This window comes from Canis lupus, chromosome 10 (assembly GCF_011100685.1).
Source record: "Canis lupus familiaris isolate Mischka breed German Shepherd chromosome 10, alternate assembly UU_Cfam_GSD_1.0, whole genome shotgun sequence".
Classification (NCBI taxonomy): Eukaryota; Metazoa; Chordata; class Mammalia; order Carnivora; family Canidae; genus Canis; species Canis lupus.
Window position 1 is genome coordinate 27,678,835 of NC_049231.1, and position 14,933 is coordinate 27,693,767.

The window sequence follows — 14,933 nt, forward strand, 5'->3', positions numbered from 1 at the left end:
AGCTCTAGGCATCTGGCAGCCCTTCCCCACACCCCTGAAGGCTGACCTGCCTCATCCAGCACCTCTCAGCAGAAAGCCCAAGCCCAGCACTGAGGAAACAGGAGGAGAGAGAGACAGAGGGAGGGGAAGAGAGAGGCCCCCCCACTCTGTCCAGCGTAGCTTCTCTGCAGACCAAGAGTGCCCACTGCCACCCCCACCCCCATCCTGGCACAGCTGGGCCAAGGAGGGTGAGGGAGAAGGCGGGGAGCCGGAGAGGGGCGCTGTGGGACCCCACGGCCGGGCTTCTTACCCTGGGCCCTCTCCCTCCACAGCCACCCCTCCCGCCCCAGGGGGTCTCAGGCCAAATCACAGACACCACGGGGAGCAGGGAAGTCCTTCCCTCGAAGAGGAGGAACCAAGGGATGGAAGGACGAGTGGGGACCCACCGGGATCGAGAGATGCCAGGCAGGCGGACAGCGGGCAGGCAGCAGCGAGTGTCGGAGACTGCTGCAGGCAGCTGGACGCGACCGGCTGGATGCGCGTCCCTCCGTCCCTCTGTCCATCCAGGGCGGCTCCTCTCTGGGCGGTTCTGAGGCCGGGCGGGCGCTGTTAAAAAGCTTTTTATGTGTGTGTGTGTTAATCACATGATTGCCGTTCACCTGTATTTCGAACAAAGACAGCTCACTGTTTCAAGGCCCCGAACAAGAGTCTGGGCACAGGGAAGAGAAGGGAGGCGGGGGGAGGAGGGTTGGCAGCGCCGGGGGTGGCGTCGAGGAAAACTGGGGGGAGATTGTCCAAGGCCGGCAAGCGAGAGAAAGAGAAAACCCTTATCAAACTCCTAATTCACTGGGCTCCGAGGCCCCAGACACACTGGCCCGATTGTCTGGCTGGTTGTGTGTGCGAGCATGTGTGTGTGTGTGTGTTCCAATGTCCGCTCCCCCCACCCCCAACATGCCTCTGCCTCGTGTGACTACCTCATTGTGTCCCATTACCCACCCCCTCCACCCCCTTGGCCTTTCCCAAGCACGAGGCCTTTCCTAGACCCCTTCTGCAGCCCCACTCCAGACAGACTCCCTTGGGGTGGGCCTAGGGCCTTGCCCGGCTCAGAAGTGTATGTGGTCATCAGCGCGGCCCAGGCTCCATCTGCCCCTCGGTGCCCAGCCTCACCTCTGCCTCCATACCCACCCTCTGAGAGGAGAGAGGGGCGATGACCTCTGGGGAGAGACTTGGGAAAGGGGAGAGGAAATGGAGCCTTGGGTGACTGGCAGGAGAGAAAAAGGAGAGAGGTCGCCCCACTGGGGAGATGGCTGAGGACAGGAGTGGGCAGTGAGGAGGGAGTGGGAGGCAGGGAGTTGCCTACCCTTTCGAGGTAGGGGAGTGCGGGACATCGTGCAACCTGGACTGAGACCCCCCCACACCAAGAGAGCATGAGCTCAGTGCAGAGGGAGTTGGGGCCCCTACTTGAAGAGGACCCCCAGCCCATCCCCATGGCCAGCCTCCTAGGAACTTCAATTCTGCCTCTCTACCTTAAGTCAGACCAGCCCTCATTTGTGCTCGTGTCTGAGAAGGGCCCAGGTGTGGAGCTGGGGCCTCTGCCCTGGGTGGGGGCTATCCAGCTGCCTCTGCCTCACCAGGTATGGACCTGAGTGCTCTCTCTCTGGCCATATGAGCTGAGCGGAGGGCAGCCTGCATTGGGGTGGGAGGCAGGTGAGGCAGGCTGAGCAGCAGCAGCCTCCCTCTGGCCACAGTAGACACTCCCTCCATAAGAGGTCTTAAACCAGCAACGCAGGTCAGCCGCCCTTAGATGGCCGGGAACCTTCACTGGTGTTCTCCTCATCCAGCCCCAATTCTTTGCCACCTGCCCATCCCACCGCCTTGAGGCACAGGCTGGGGGTCCCAGTTGGGCCCAATTTCCCTGTAAGCAACAGGTTCTGAGCTTGCCCACCTGCACCCGTTGGCCTTCCTGGCCCAGGCCCCAGGAGCGGCCTGGGACAGCAGCGCCCAGAGCTGGGGTGGGGGGGCCTGGCGGAGGAGCCCTGAGTGTTGGGGATGAAGGACAGCGCTGGAGGCTCCACCTTCTGCCCTTCCCTCCCTCCCTCCCCTCCCCCTCCCCCTCTCCCCCTCCTTCCTTCCCAGCCTTCGGCGGCAGCTCAGTGCTCAGTCAGTCTCGGGCTGTCCGGCCAGGGTGGCTGGTGGTGAGGATTCAGGCTCCGACCCGGCGAGGCCGTGGCCTGAGGCTCTGGGCCCCCCAGCCCCTCCCTCCCAGCCCCCCGGCGTCACCCCCCAGCCCCGAGCTGGACCGCACACCTTGGGACACGGTTTTCCACTTCCTAAGGACGAGCCCCAGACTGGAGGAGCGGTCCGAGGAGGTGAGTGCGCAGCCCGCTCCTCCGCTCCTGCCTTCCTGGGGCCGGGCCTGGGACCCTGCGGTGGGGCATGGGTGGAGAGAGACCCCCGCCTCTGCCCCCCACCCAGCTCCTCCACACTCCATCAGGGGCAGGCAGAAGGGAAGACGGAAAGGTGAGAGAAAAGGTGGGAAATCCCAGGAGCCAGGATTAGAGCAAAATAAAGAGTCCGTTTTTCTTCCTTTCCATCAACAAACCTCCACCCAAAAAGAGGTTTAAAAAAACCCAAACCCACCCACACCAAGAGACGGTTGGGACCAGGTGGTGGGAAGACAGCGGAGGCGGGCGCTAGGAGGCCGAGCCCCGGTCTGGCATGTGCGCGGGCCCCAGGGGCTCTGGCGAGTTCGGGGGGAGCCGGGCGGGCGTCACCTGGGGCCGTGCCCGCGTCGCGTCCCGGGCTGCCGTCGGGGCTGCGCGCACGGCCGCTCCACCGCGCCCTCCTTCCCATCCAGGTGGGCGTTGGACTCTTCGCCAGGACCCCGGCGGCGGGCCCCGGGGAGGCGGCCGAGGCGGCGGCGGCCGGGGGCGACATGGCAGAGGAGCAGGACCTCTCCGAGGTGGAGCTGAGCCCCGTGGGCTCCGAGGAGCCCCGCTGCCTGTCCCCAGGGAGCGCGCCCTCGCTGGGGCCCGACGGCGGCGGCGGCGGCGGAGGATCGGGCCTGCGAGCCAGCCCGGGGCCAGGCGAGCTGGGCAAGGTCAAGAAGGAGCAGCAGGACGGCGAGGCGGACGATGACAAGTTCCCCGTGTGCATCCGCGAGGCCGTCAGCCAGGTGCTGAGCGGCTACGACTGGACGCTGGTGCCCATGCCCGTGCGCGTCAACGGCGCCAGCAAGAGCAAGCCACACGTCAAGCGGCCCATGAACGCCTTCATGGTGTGGGCGCAGGCGGCGCGCAGGAAGCTGGCCGACCAGTACCCGCACCTGCACAACGCGGAGCTCAGCAAGACGCTGGGCAAGCTCTGGAGGTGAGCGCCCCCGACGCGCCCCCGGAGCTCCCGCGGGCCCCCTAGCTGCGGGGGGACTCAGGCGAGACGGGCCCCTCTGGGGGGGCGGCCACCGCTCTGATGGGCCTGGAAGACCAGGGGTGGGCGTCCGGCCCGCCCTTCCCCCACGAGTACCCCCTTGAGGTTGCGCGGGCTTAGCGCTCCGGCGGCCTAGGCGAGGCTCCCCACCCGGGGCAGCGGGCCGGAGGGCGCCCCCTCGTGGTTGGAATTCTGTCGGTGGCAGGCGAAGGGCCTGAGCTTCTTCCTGGGGGAGTGAAGGCGGTTGGGCAAGAGGGAGGGGAGGTCTTCACTGATGGCACAGGGAAGTGGCACATTCACGGGTGCCACTGCCACCAGTCCCAGTGGTCAGGGGGATGCCCCAGAAATGCTCGAGAAAAAACTGAAGGCCTAGCCGGAGAGGCAGGGAAACTGAGGCAGCCAGATGGAGAAGGGGCGGGGGGAAAACAAGGAATTCAGACAGGAGTCTTTGAAAGAGTGAGGGATGGAGAACCGCCAAAGACAAATCTCTGACTGCAGGATCCTGTCCTGTCCCAGCTACCTTCTTGGTGCCTTCCTTATCCTCCCCTCCTTCGAGGAGTTGAGGGGGGCCTCTTCATTCTCTAGGGAAGGGGACACCCAGAAAGAAGTCTCCCCTCCCACCCTGTCCCAGAGCGGCCAGGCCTGCCTCTCTCGCCCTCCCTGCTCCAGTCCCAGCGCCATCTTCTTTTCCAGGGCCCCACCCAGCATTGAGCAACCTCCTGCCCCACCAGCCCAAGAGCTGGAGCGAGAGCCCTGGCCAGGAGGAAACCTTGGCCCCTTCCTACCCAGGGCGCCTCAGAGTCCCTGGTTCCCTGGGTCCAGCCCAAACTTCTGGGGAAAAACATGCTGGCCAAGCAGGAATTCTGCACCCCTCAGTTCAGGTGTGGGGTTCAGCCTGGCCCCTTGAGATATGTTGAGCAGGGCAACAGCCCCCTACCTCAGGCGTCCTGGGCAGCTCAGCAAAAGAACGGGGGCTCCAGGAGATATGAGCCTGCAGAGGCCACCTGATTCCCCACTAGACTGTCTAAGAGACAAGCCCAGAAAGGTACAGGGACTGTAAAGGCCACGTCACAGCTGGTGGCAGAGCGGGGCCAGAACCTGGGTCTCCTGACTCTTCGTCTAGTAGTCTTCCCCCACACTGTCCTTGATGACAGGTGCGGATCACCCCTTTGTTCTAAGGTGCAGTCGGGAGGTTGGGAGGTCAGAGAAGGGGAGAGCAGAAGTGAGGTACACCTCAGTTTCAGAAAGTCAGGTTTTCTCAGAGGAGCCTGGCCTCCTCCTGCTGCCGCTCTGCCCTTGCCTGCCCCAGCATAATGGAGATTGGGTCTAGAAGGCCAAAGGCTTAGGGTAGTAAGAAAAGCAGGAAGGCCCCCCAAGAGTCCAAGTGGGATTCACATTCAGCCCCATGGCCCCATCCTTGGCCATGTGTTTGCTGACAGCCTGGTGCCCCTTCACCTTCCCATCTCAGGGCTCAGCGCTCTGCTCATCCTGGGCAAGCAGGCCCTGGGCTTAGTGGCCAGCCTGCTGTGTAGACTCAGAGGCTCCAGCTCTGCTCAAGAGCAGGGGTCAAAGCTAGCTCCTCTGCCCAAGGTCCATCTGCCCCGGGGTAGGGCTCAGCCCAGGCCAGTACTCTTGGTGCTGTGCTATGGAAGAGAGCAAATGAGAGACAAACAACCAGGGTGGAGACAGACAGGCAGATGGAACAGGCCCTGGGGGTCATGAACAGACCACAGCACCAGCTCAGTGACAGCATCAAAGCAAGGACGGACCTCCACTTCTCCCTCACCCCACTGTGAAGGATTTAAGACTGGACCCTCCATTGTCCCTGTCCCTGTTCCCCCAGGCCAGAACCCTGGGCTCCCTCAGGAGGACTTGTTTCTGGCTACCACTGATTGGCCCCAAGGGCCCATCTATTGTAGGATTGGAAAGCAGGCACTGCTTGCTGAGGACCCAACCCCAGGAATAGGAGGGTAGCAGGACAATGACAACTATTAAAGGCTATGCCCATAGTGGGTGGGATCCTGGAACCCTGGATCCTGGGTAGGGGCCCTTCGAGGCCTCTGGATATGGGCTGGGCTGGCCAGTCTCTCCAGGGACTCCTGAAATCCCTTCCAGACCACCAGGAAGGGGGGTGCATTAGACAGGCAGAACTAGAAAACAGGGCCCGAAAAACCCAAAAAGAGAAAGACATGCAGACAGACTGCTTGGGGTGCTATAAGTAGGTTAGGGTCAGACACACCCGCATCTGGGTCCTGGCTCCTAAGTGTGTGGGCTCTGATGGTCAGAGGGGGCCCGCCTGGAAAAGGACTGTTACATGCTGGTCACATGACAGTTGTATACTGGTGGACTTGCCTGGAGAGAGTAATTGGAACCCAGAGACTAGAAAGGGGGTCACCGACTGGGGTCTCTCCTGACCCCCAGTCCACAGGCCCCTTCCCCAACAGGAAGAGCAGCAGTGCCCCACCTTGGGAGACCCCCTAGGTGGGGTTTCCAATTTGCAGGGGGAACTAGTACTTTCTCCCGGGCCTCATTCCAAAGCTTAGAGACCTAGAAACCAGAGGCCAGGTGGAGTACAAATAAGGAGCAGGTTTGCAGTTAGAGCCCCGGGTGACGTGGGGTGGGGGCCTGTAGGGGGTGCAATGCTGAGCGAGGCTGGTGCTGGGATCAAGATTAGATGTGAGATGATTTATTACGTGACGGGGCAGGATGGGTCTGGGGTTAGGAGAGAGTGAACAGAGCTGAGGTTAGAGTGATGTTGGGATCAGCTCGGAGGCTCGTTAGCCAGCTGTTAGCCACTGAGACAGTTGAAGCACTGGGCTGGGGTGGAGGGTGGGAGGGCCTGGAGTCAGAATTCTGTCAAGGTTAGGGTACTGCAGGGAACTAGCCTGGGAGGTGACAGTGGGTGCTGTGTTGGAGTCTTCCCTGTGTTCTGGCCTGTGCCCCCACTCTGAGGTTCCCCCCCGCCCCCCGTTTTCTTGCTGATTCACTCCCAGTTGCCAGCGGGACAGAAGGCACCAGGAAGGTTTGGGTAGGAGAGGAAGCCCGGTGTCCCCAGCTGTTCCAGAGCCTCTGTGCTGGGGCCCTTGGCTGCGGGCTGAGCCTGCTCTGGGCTCTCTGGCAGCTCTCTCCCTGCCCCCAACACACACACATACACACACACACACACACACACACACACACACACACACACACACCTTCAGGGCCTGCCCTGCCCACTCCACCTCCCTGAGGCCTGGCTGGGGGGAGTTGGGGTGCCATGGCTGGGGGAGGAAGGCTGCAGCCCACTCCCTGATCCCAGAGGCACTGGTCTGGGATCTTCATCCCATCACTCAGCTAGAGGGACCCTTGGAGAGACCTTCGTTGGGGCTGGGTTCTGGCAGCCTGGGGGGAGGGGGCAGCCGGGGGAGGCTAAGCTGCACAAGAATGCCACTGCCGGCTAGGAGGTGCCTGGTATGACCACCCCCTCCCATCCTGGGCAGGAGGGCTAGGCCTTCTGCTGACTGGGGGGGGAAGAGGGCACCCACTGGGGAGGGGTGGGCAGCTGGAGAGAGAGGCCCTTTGGGCAGAGGGACAGAGCCGTGCCCACGAGTCCCTCCCATCTAGGATTCTATGAGTCTGTTCTTTGCCCTCAGAACTTCTGCAAGGTACCCCATCCTGCCCCCACACACCCTGGGGCAGCCAAACTTTAACCATCACCCCCCTCCACCATCCTTCAGACTTGGCCCGAGGCTGGAGTTTGGTGGGCAGGGGCACTGCCTTCAGGGCTGTCCTCCATGGCTGGTCTCAGACTGGGGAGAGGGTCTGGGAAGAAAGTCTAGCTTCTTTTACCCTCTGTCACATCCTGGACGAGGAGATAGGATCTCCCCCAGGAGATGCCATGACCCCACATAAAGAAGGGGACTCCTATCCAGCCCCTTCGGCCACATCACCCTGGAATTCACAAAATGAGCATTCCAGAGTTGAGAGGGCCCACCCCAGGTGCTCCTGTTCAAGCCCCCCCCCCAGCAGTATTAGAACAGTACCTGTTTCTCAAGGTGCCCACCCTCCATCCCCAGGCCCCATGCAAAGTGCTTCACACACAGCACCTTGGCCAATCCCACACCCAGTGAAGTAAGCATTATCATCCTCATTTGATAAGCAAAGAAACTAAGGCTCATAGAAGTGATTTGCCCATAGTCACACAACTAGCCAGTAGCAGGGACTAGGCTCTTCCCCCTCACTACTCTGTTTCTTGATTTGCATACCTCCAGCCCCAAGGAGCTCACCCCCTAAGGAGGCAGCCAGCTCTACCTGCAGACAGCTTTGATGATGAAAAAGTTTTTTTTCTTTCCTTGAACTGAAGCTCTGTGTCCCTCAAAAGCTCTATTGCTGGGGTGCCTGGTGGCTCAGTTGGTTAAGCATCTGACCCTTGGTTTTGGCTCAGGTTGTGAGCTTCTCATGGCTCCTGGGGTTAAGCCCCACCCATGGGCTCCTCAGGGCAGTCTGCTCGTCCTTCCCCACCCCCACCTCACTTTCGTGTTTTCTCTTTCTCGGATAAATGAATAAATCTTAAAAACAAAAAAAACAAAAAAACACAGAAGCTCTATCCCTACTTCTAACTCCATCGTCAGGGCTGCCAGGAACATTAGGCTGATCCCTCTCACACTCAGCCCCTGAGAGTTTAGGGACAGAGATCCCAGCCTTCTGAGCCTGTAGTTCCTTGGGCCTCAAGTCTTTTAGTTTGTAAATCAAAGAGCAAGCCTCTGCCCTGGTCCCCGCCTGCCCTCTGGGCTCCCCATCCTGGGACCTCATTTGTTTGAGGGCAGATACTCACAGCAGCCCTTCTGCTGTCTCCCCCCAACTATGCCACCCCAGGCTGCTGAACGAGAGTGACAAGCGCCCCTTCATTGAGGAGGCTGAGCGGCTCCGGATGCAGCACAAGAAGGACCACCCGGACTACAAGTACCAGCCCCGGAGGCGGAAGAATGGGAAGGCGGCCCAGGGGGAGTCAGAGTGTCCTGGAGGGGAGGCTGAGCAGGGCGGGGCTGCCGCCATCCAGGCCCACTACAAGAGCGCCCACCTGGACCACCGGCACCCTGGCGAAGGCTCCCCCATGTCAGACGGGAACCCTGAGCACCCCTCAGGTGAGCGCTGGGCTGATGACCAGCTGTGGGTGGGGAGAGCCTGGGCACTGAGGAAAGGCAAGGGCTGGCTGCCATGAGTCTCGTACCCACAACCTCCTTGGGCAAGGTGCTAGAGAGGCTCACCAGGCTGCGCCAGGGCCCCAGCTGGGGTGCTGCGGCCCAGAAGGAGCTCAGTGGGGACTCAAGCACCAAAGGAAGTGGCTGGGCAAGATGGCTCTGATGGAAGTGGCTGATGGAAGGGAGCACTGCTGCTGAGTGAAGAGGCCACTTAGGGAGGCCGTGGGGGCCAAGGGGTGTGAGGCAACAGGAAAAGCAGAGACAGGATGATTTTGAGAAATGGAAGATGAGATGGAGGAGAGATCATTGCCTCTTTCCGGCCTCCCAGTCTGATGGGGTAGGCACAGCATGTGATGTTGAGCACGTGCCATGGAGGGGCCAGACTTAGAGTATCTTGTTGCATTTTCATTAATGAAAATAGCAGCTAACATTAATTGAGCACCTACTGTGCACCAGGTGCCCTGCTAATTGCCTTATGTATATTAACTCATTCAATCACTCTGAATGAAGAAGCAGCCACCCTGCCTGGGCTCAGACTTTAGCTGTGTGGCAGATGAGAAAATGGACACAGCTGAGTCGGAGCCCAGGCAGCCGGACTCCGGGGCCTCACTTGTTTGTACAAAGCACTAAATGCCATAGAGAAAGAAAGAAAAAAGGGAGAGAGAGAAAAAAGAAAAAAGAAATAAATGCCATAAAGAGGGCCAGGCACACAGGAAGTCTCTATAAGCACAGCTCTGCCCTCCAAAGACACACCCCAAGTCCTCCTTTGTGCCAGACCTGGGAGCAGACACCAAGGGCAGCAACAAGAGAAGCTCCCTGGTCCTGGGAGTCCACCATCTAGTGGGAGGAGCAGAGATGAAAACAAGTGAATGCAGAAGAAACATGAGTGCATGAAGCCTGCACCTTCCAGAAGGAGGCCATGTCTGAGCCGCTTGGTATCATCTCTGTTCTGGTAATAATGAAACAGGTTAGAGAAGACAGGCATGTTCCCAGGATCACACAGGAAGTGACAGAGCCAGGAATCAAATCCAAGAGGGTCTGTGCAAACCTGAAGCACTTGGCCAGTGCAGGACCTGGCATTGCTTCTGCTCTGATGGGGGAGATATAGGCTGGCCCCCAAGGAGCCCCAGGTCTCATAGGCCATGGACACGTTGTCTCCGATGGGGTCCCTAGTCCAGCCATCTCTCCCATACACATGTAGGCCTTACCTTCAGAGATTCGCAGACACACGCACATGACCCTGGACCACATTCCACACAGCCACCTCAGGATATAACTGTGGGCATGGACTTTTTCTCAGCCTTCAAGGCCCAGCCCAGCGACCCCTCTTCAGTAAGAACCTGGAGCAGGGTGGGTGGCTTCCTTCTCCAGCCTCCTGAGCCCTCTGTGCATCCTGTCACTTCTGACACTGCCCTCCAGTCCTGTGTGCATCTCTGGATCCTCCCTTGAACCTCTGAGCTTGTAAGGATAGGATCTACTTTATTTATGCTTGTAGGCCTTGCACCTGGCACAGTGCCCACTAAGCATTTGCTGCATGAATACGTGAATGAGAAAAGAGAGAACAGGGGTGGAGCAAGTCAGCTATCTAGGTGTCCTCCTGATCAAGCAAGGAAAGGCAGCTGGAGGGATGAGGGGCAGCACAGCTAAGCATGTGGCCAGTGGGGCGGAGCCAGAGGAAAGGCTTTCTGGAGTGAGGGGCACTTGAGCCGCCTTTGGGAGGACTGATGGGGCTGGAGGGGACACATGGCTGTGTGGGGGCCAGAGGTGGGGGTGGAGAGAGGAGGCACAGACAAGCTAGCAAAAGTGAAGCAGTCAGTGGTGGTGAGGACTGGTGAGGTCAGCAGCAAGAAGAGCAACTGGCAGCAACTTCGTAAGCTAAAGAGGCAAGCGAAGACCGGTGGGCTAGACCTGTCAGGGAAGACAGCTAAGAGACAGTGGGAGCAGGTGGGGGAAGCCGACTGCAGCTGATATGAGGACCAACTTCCCAGGGAAGCTTTTCCAAAATGCAGCAAGCCCCTCCCAGAGGTGGGTGACAGAGGGAGTCCTGCTCTGAGTGGGCCGTAGGATACACACCTCAGAATGGGAAATTTCAGAAAAAAAAAATAATAATAATGGGAAATTTCAGAAACAACTGGAGACCAGCCCTAGCCCATTACAGAAGGAGGTGCCAACTTGGGCTGCCCAAACCCGTAAAACTTACAAGGTCACGCAGTGATCTGTCCCCAGCCTCCTGGAGGCATCTTTTCTGACAGAGAACCATCAGAATCCAGGAATCTCTGACCTTGCTTCCCACTTTCTTTCTGTCTCCCTTGCACCCAGGCCAGAGCCATGGCCCACCTACCCCTCCGACCACCCCAAAGACAGAGCTGCAGTCGGGCAAGGCAGACCCCAAGCGGGATGGGCGCTCCCTGGGGGAGGGCGGGAAACCTCACATCGACTTCGGCAACGTGGACATCGGTGAGATCAGCCACGAGGTAATGTCCAACATGGAGACCTTTGATGTGGCCGAGTTGGACCAGTACCTGCCACCCAATGGGCACCCGGGCCACGTGGGCAGCTACTCGGCAGCTGGCTATGGGCTGGGCAGCGCCCTGGCCGTGGCCAGTGGACACTCCGCCTGGATCTCCAAGCCACCAGGTGTGGCTCTGCCCACGGTCTCGCCACCCGGCGTGGATGCCAAAGCCCAGGTGAAGACGGAGACCGCAGGGCCCCAGGGCCCCCCACACTACACCGACCAGCCCTCCACCTCGCAGATCGCCTACACCTCCCTCAGCCTGCCCCACTACGGCTCCGCCTTTCCCTCCATCTCCCGCCCCCAGTTTGACTACTCTGACCATCAGCCCTCAGGACCCTATTATGGCCATTCAGGCCAGGCCTCTGGCCTCTATTCGGCCTTCTCCTACATGGGGCCCTCGCAGCGGCCGCTCTACACGGCCATCTCTGACCCTAGCCCCTCAGGGCCCCAGTCCCACAGCCCCACACACTGGGAGCAGCCAGTATATACGACGCTGTCCCGGCCTTAAAGGGGGCCCTGTCATCACCAGCCTGCCCGGCCCCTCTGGGTAGCACGCCCCTTCCCCCAGCCCTTGCGCCCTGTTCCTCACCCATCTCAGGCCTGGTGGTGGCTGTGGAGGAGGCTGCAGAGGCTGACAGCTGAGGGAAGGCTTTCTGTCTGGCTCACTGCCTTTGATGACTCCCCCCGTCCTATCCAGGCTCCAACCCAGGCCAAGCCCTGGGCTACTAGGCTGGGCAGAGGAGAAGGAGGTTGATTGTCGCCCCTAGAACTGAATGATGAGGGGCTGCACCTTCCCCCCAGGAATGACCCTCATCCCAGGACCTGAAAAAGACCCACTCACCCTCCTCGGAGAGTGGGGGAGGCATCCAGGGTCGGATGGGAATCGGAGGCCCTGCCACACCGTGTGCCCATGTTCGCTCTCTCATGGAGAATGAGGGGTCTGATGTAACCCGTGCCACTTGTGCCACGTGCCTAAGATCAAAGCCAGTCAGAGACCTGCCATAGAGAAAGTCAGTGCCTACAGTGCGCTCTGTCCACCCCTCAGGGGCTGAGGACAGCTCTGAACAGCCCAGGGTGGGGTGGTCTCAGAGGGAGGTCTCCTCATCCCCACAGGGCCCCCTGCCCTTCTGAACACAGGGAAGAATTGGCACAGAGGCCTCCAGATCCAATTCTGTGCCAAGAACCTCATTCTTTGTCTAACGGAGAAAGAGTGCCCCGGTCCTACTTCACTACAACCTCCCAGACCTTGAGGCACATCCCGGATGAGGAGGCAGGGGCTCCAGGAAAGGATTCAGAGACAATTCACAGAGCCTTCCTCCTGGGCTCCTTGCCAACTCCCTCTCCCCTCGCCAGGCTCTGTAGTCCCTGCTCTGTCAGCCCCAACTCCTTGGGCTTCCCAGAGCATGACAGCTGCTCAGGCCCCAGCCCTCAGCTCCAGGAGGTGGCCCAGGGCCTGGCACCCAGGTTGCTGGCAGCAGGCTGAAGACACTGAACTCCTGACATGTACATTCTGCCCTGGCCTTTTGCCCTTTGCCTCCCAGTGGTATTTGAATAAAGTATGTAGCTCTGTCTGCCCCTATTTTCCTGTTCTGCACCCCCACAGTCTACATGTAACTCATTACTGCCCCCTGTTATTTATCTCAGTAGATCCCCCTCCCCTCTCCCCCCTCCTAGGTATTCCAGCCCCTATTAACTCTGCATTAAGCATTCCACATAATAAAATTAAAGGTTCCGGTTACCTGCTTGGTGGGCCTGACCTGGCCTGTCTCTTGGTCTCTTATCCCTCTACTTGTGCTTCCTCAAATGCTTTCTGGAAGTAGCTAGGACTGGAATGCAAAGGACAGCTAACCCAAAGGTCTCCTGTCTCCCCTGAGAAGCTGGGGGCCGTGCAGTGTGCTGGGAAAACTGGCATCCCAGTGAGGTCAGTGGGTACTCAAGGCTGAGGCCTCAGCTGGGAGCTCTGTCCCAGCCCAGCTAGGCCCATTCTGCTGGCAGGCCATGTGCTGTTCTAGCTGGAGCTCAGCAAAAGCACCTTCCAAGGAGCTCCTTTCATTTGCCCAACAGAGAGGTGGGGCTTGAAAGCATTCAAGGGACAGGTATTTGAAAGAGGTGGGTCAAGCCTGACATCTGGCTGTCTGCAGCCAGCAGGCCTGTCCTCGAGGATGTGTCGATGGGCATTCTCTCGCAGTGCCCCCTCCTCCACCAACACACACACACACACACACACACACACACACACACACACACACACCGTGGTCTGCTCCAGGATCTAGCCAAGTCTTCATGGCAGCTGCCTGTGTCTGGGTGTAAACCCAGGATAGCAGACATGCAACCTAATCCTTCAGTGCTCATTCCCAAAGAGTTCTCCCCTCAGCGGAATTCCAATCTGTGCTTGGGGACAGGAGCCACTCCTCAGAGACAAGGGAAACTTCTTCACCACCATGTTCCACTGATGGGTGGGCTCTGGTAGTTTTGTCTTCCTTAGACCCGGCTCCTAACAACAGTAACAGCTCCTATGCACGGAGTGCTCCCTGACCAAATGCTCTGCCAAGCGTTTTAGGTCATTTAGGCCTAGAAGAGAGTAGGGCCACTCGTTATCCCTATTTTCCAAATGGGCAGCTGAGACTTTGAGAGGTTAATGCTGAGAAGTGCTGGTGCCAGAATCTGAAGCCAGCTGACTCCAAAGCTTGTGCTCTTAACCACTATCTCTTTCACCCTGCCCATGGCTTGCAGGCCCCACTTCTGCTTGTCATTGGGAGTGATGCTTCTTTCGCTACTCCAGGCCAGCATCCCCAGCAACCTTATCCATTTCTTCCATATGGGGGCTCCAGTCCCTCACCTCCCAGGAAGGATGTGGAGTGAGGCAGTGAGTGCCAAGAACTAGCCCCGTCCCCCAGGCTGGCCACACTCCCATCTGGAAGGTGTGTCATGTGGGCTCTTCTGGCAACTTCAGCCACAACCACTGGCTCCCATGACGCTCAGTGGTAACTACAAAACCCTGCTCTTGCAGACATATCTGCTGCCAAGTCAGATCACTCCAAACTATATACAAGCTGTTTTCTGGTGTTTTCTTTCATTGTGTTGTGGATAAAGGCAGGATTTTACAGATTTGCATTTTGTTGGATTTGAGCATTTACCCACCTAAATTCAGTCTTGGAATTCTGAATCCAACTTATTATTATTAGCACTCCTTCTGAGCTTTATATACCTGCAAATTTGAGTATCTTCATTTAAATCACTAATAAAAAAAAAAAGGCTGAAGAGACAGTCCTGTATCTACCACTAAATACTTCTCCATCATCAGTTCTATTATCCACAGTCTTAGGGAAAGACTGTCCAATCAATTCTGAATCTAACTGTATCACAAGTACAAACTTCCCCATCAAAGCTGTATGGAAAAAGACTCCGATGACTTGCTAAGATCAAGATTTGCTGTATCTGTGGCATTCCTCCATCCCCCAGACCAGTAACCTTTCAGAAAAGGTAATTTGGTTCATGTGGCAATATTCTTAGGAACTCTGCTAACTCCTGGATCTTTTTATCACCTATGTGTTCTCAAATATGCATCAACCTATTCTAGAATTTTGTTAGGGATCCATGGGTGCTCATAACTTTTACAACCCACCCTTTCCCTCCTATTGAAAAGCAGGCTGTTTGTTTATCCATTTTCAGGTGTTCACTGCTTCTGTTCTCAGCAGGGCTGTGGACACAGGGCCAGCAGGGCAGAAGGGAGGGGCAACATTGAGATGAAACCATCACCTCCAGGACCCTGCCTCTCAAGAGATAAAGATGGACTAGGAAGTCACTGGGGATATGGGAGGAGGCAAAATGGC

The 14,933-nt window shown here is 58.4% G+C and overlaps 1 protein-coding gene across 1 annotated transcript; it reads left to right on the forward strand.

Annotated features, from left to right (window-relative positions):
• The first annotated feature begins 2,181 nt into the window (after positions 1-2,181).
• Positions 2,182-12,843, forward strand: SOX10 (SRY-box transcription factor 10). Its single transcript, XM_038550622.1, has 4 exons — positions 2,182-2,348; positions 2,837-3,348; positions 8,260-8,528; positions 10,905-12,843. Exons 2-4 carry the CDS (start codon positions 2,915-2,917, stop codon positions 11,606-11,608), a joined length of 1,407 nt encoding a protein of 468 aa, XP_038406550.1. The 5' UTR covers positions 2,182-2,348; positions 2,837-2,914; the 3' UTR covers positions 11,609-12,843.
• The last annotated feature ends 2,090 nt before the right edge of the window (positions 12,844-14,933 follow it).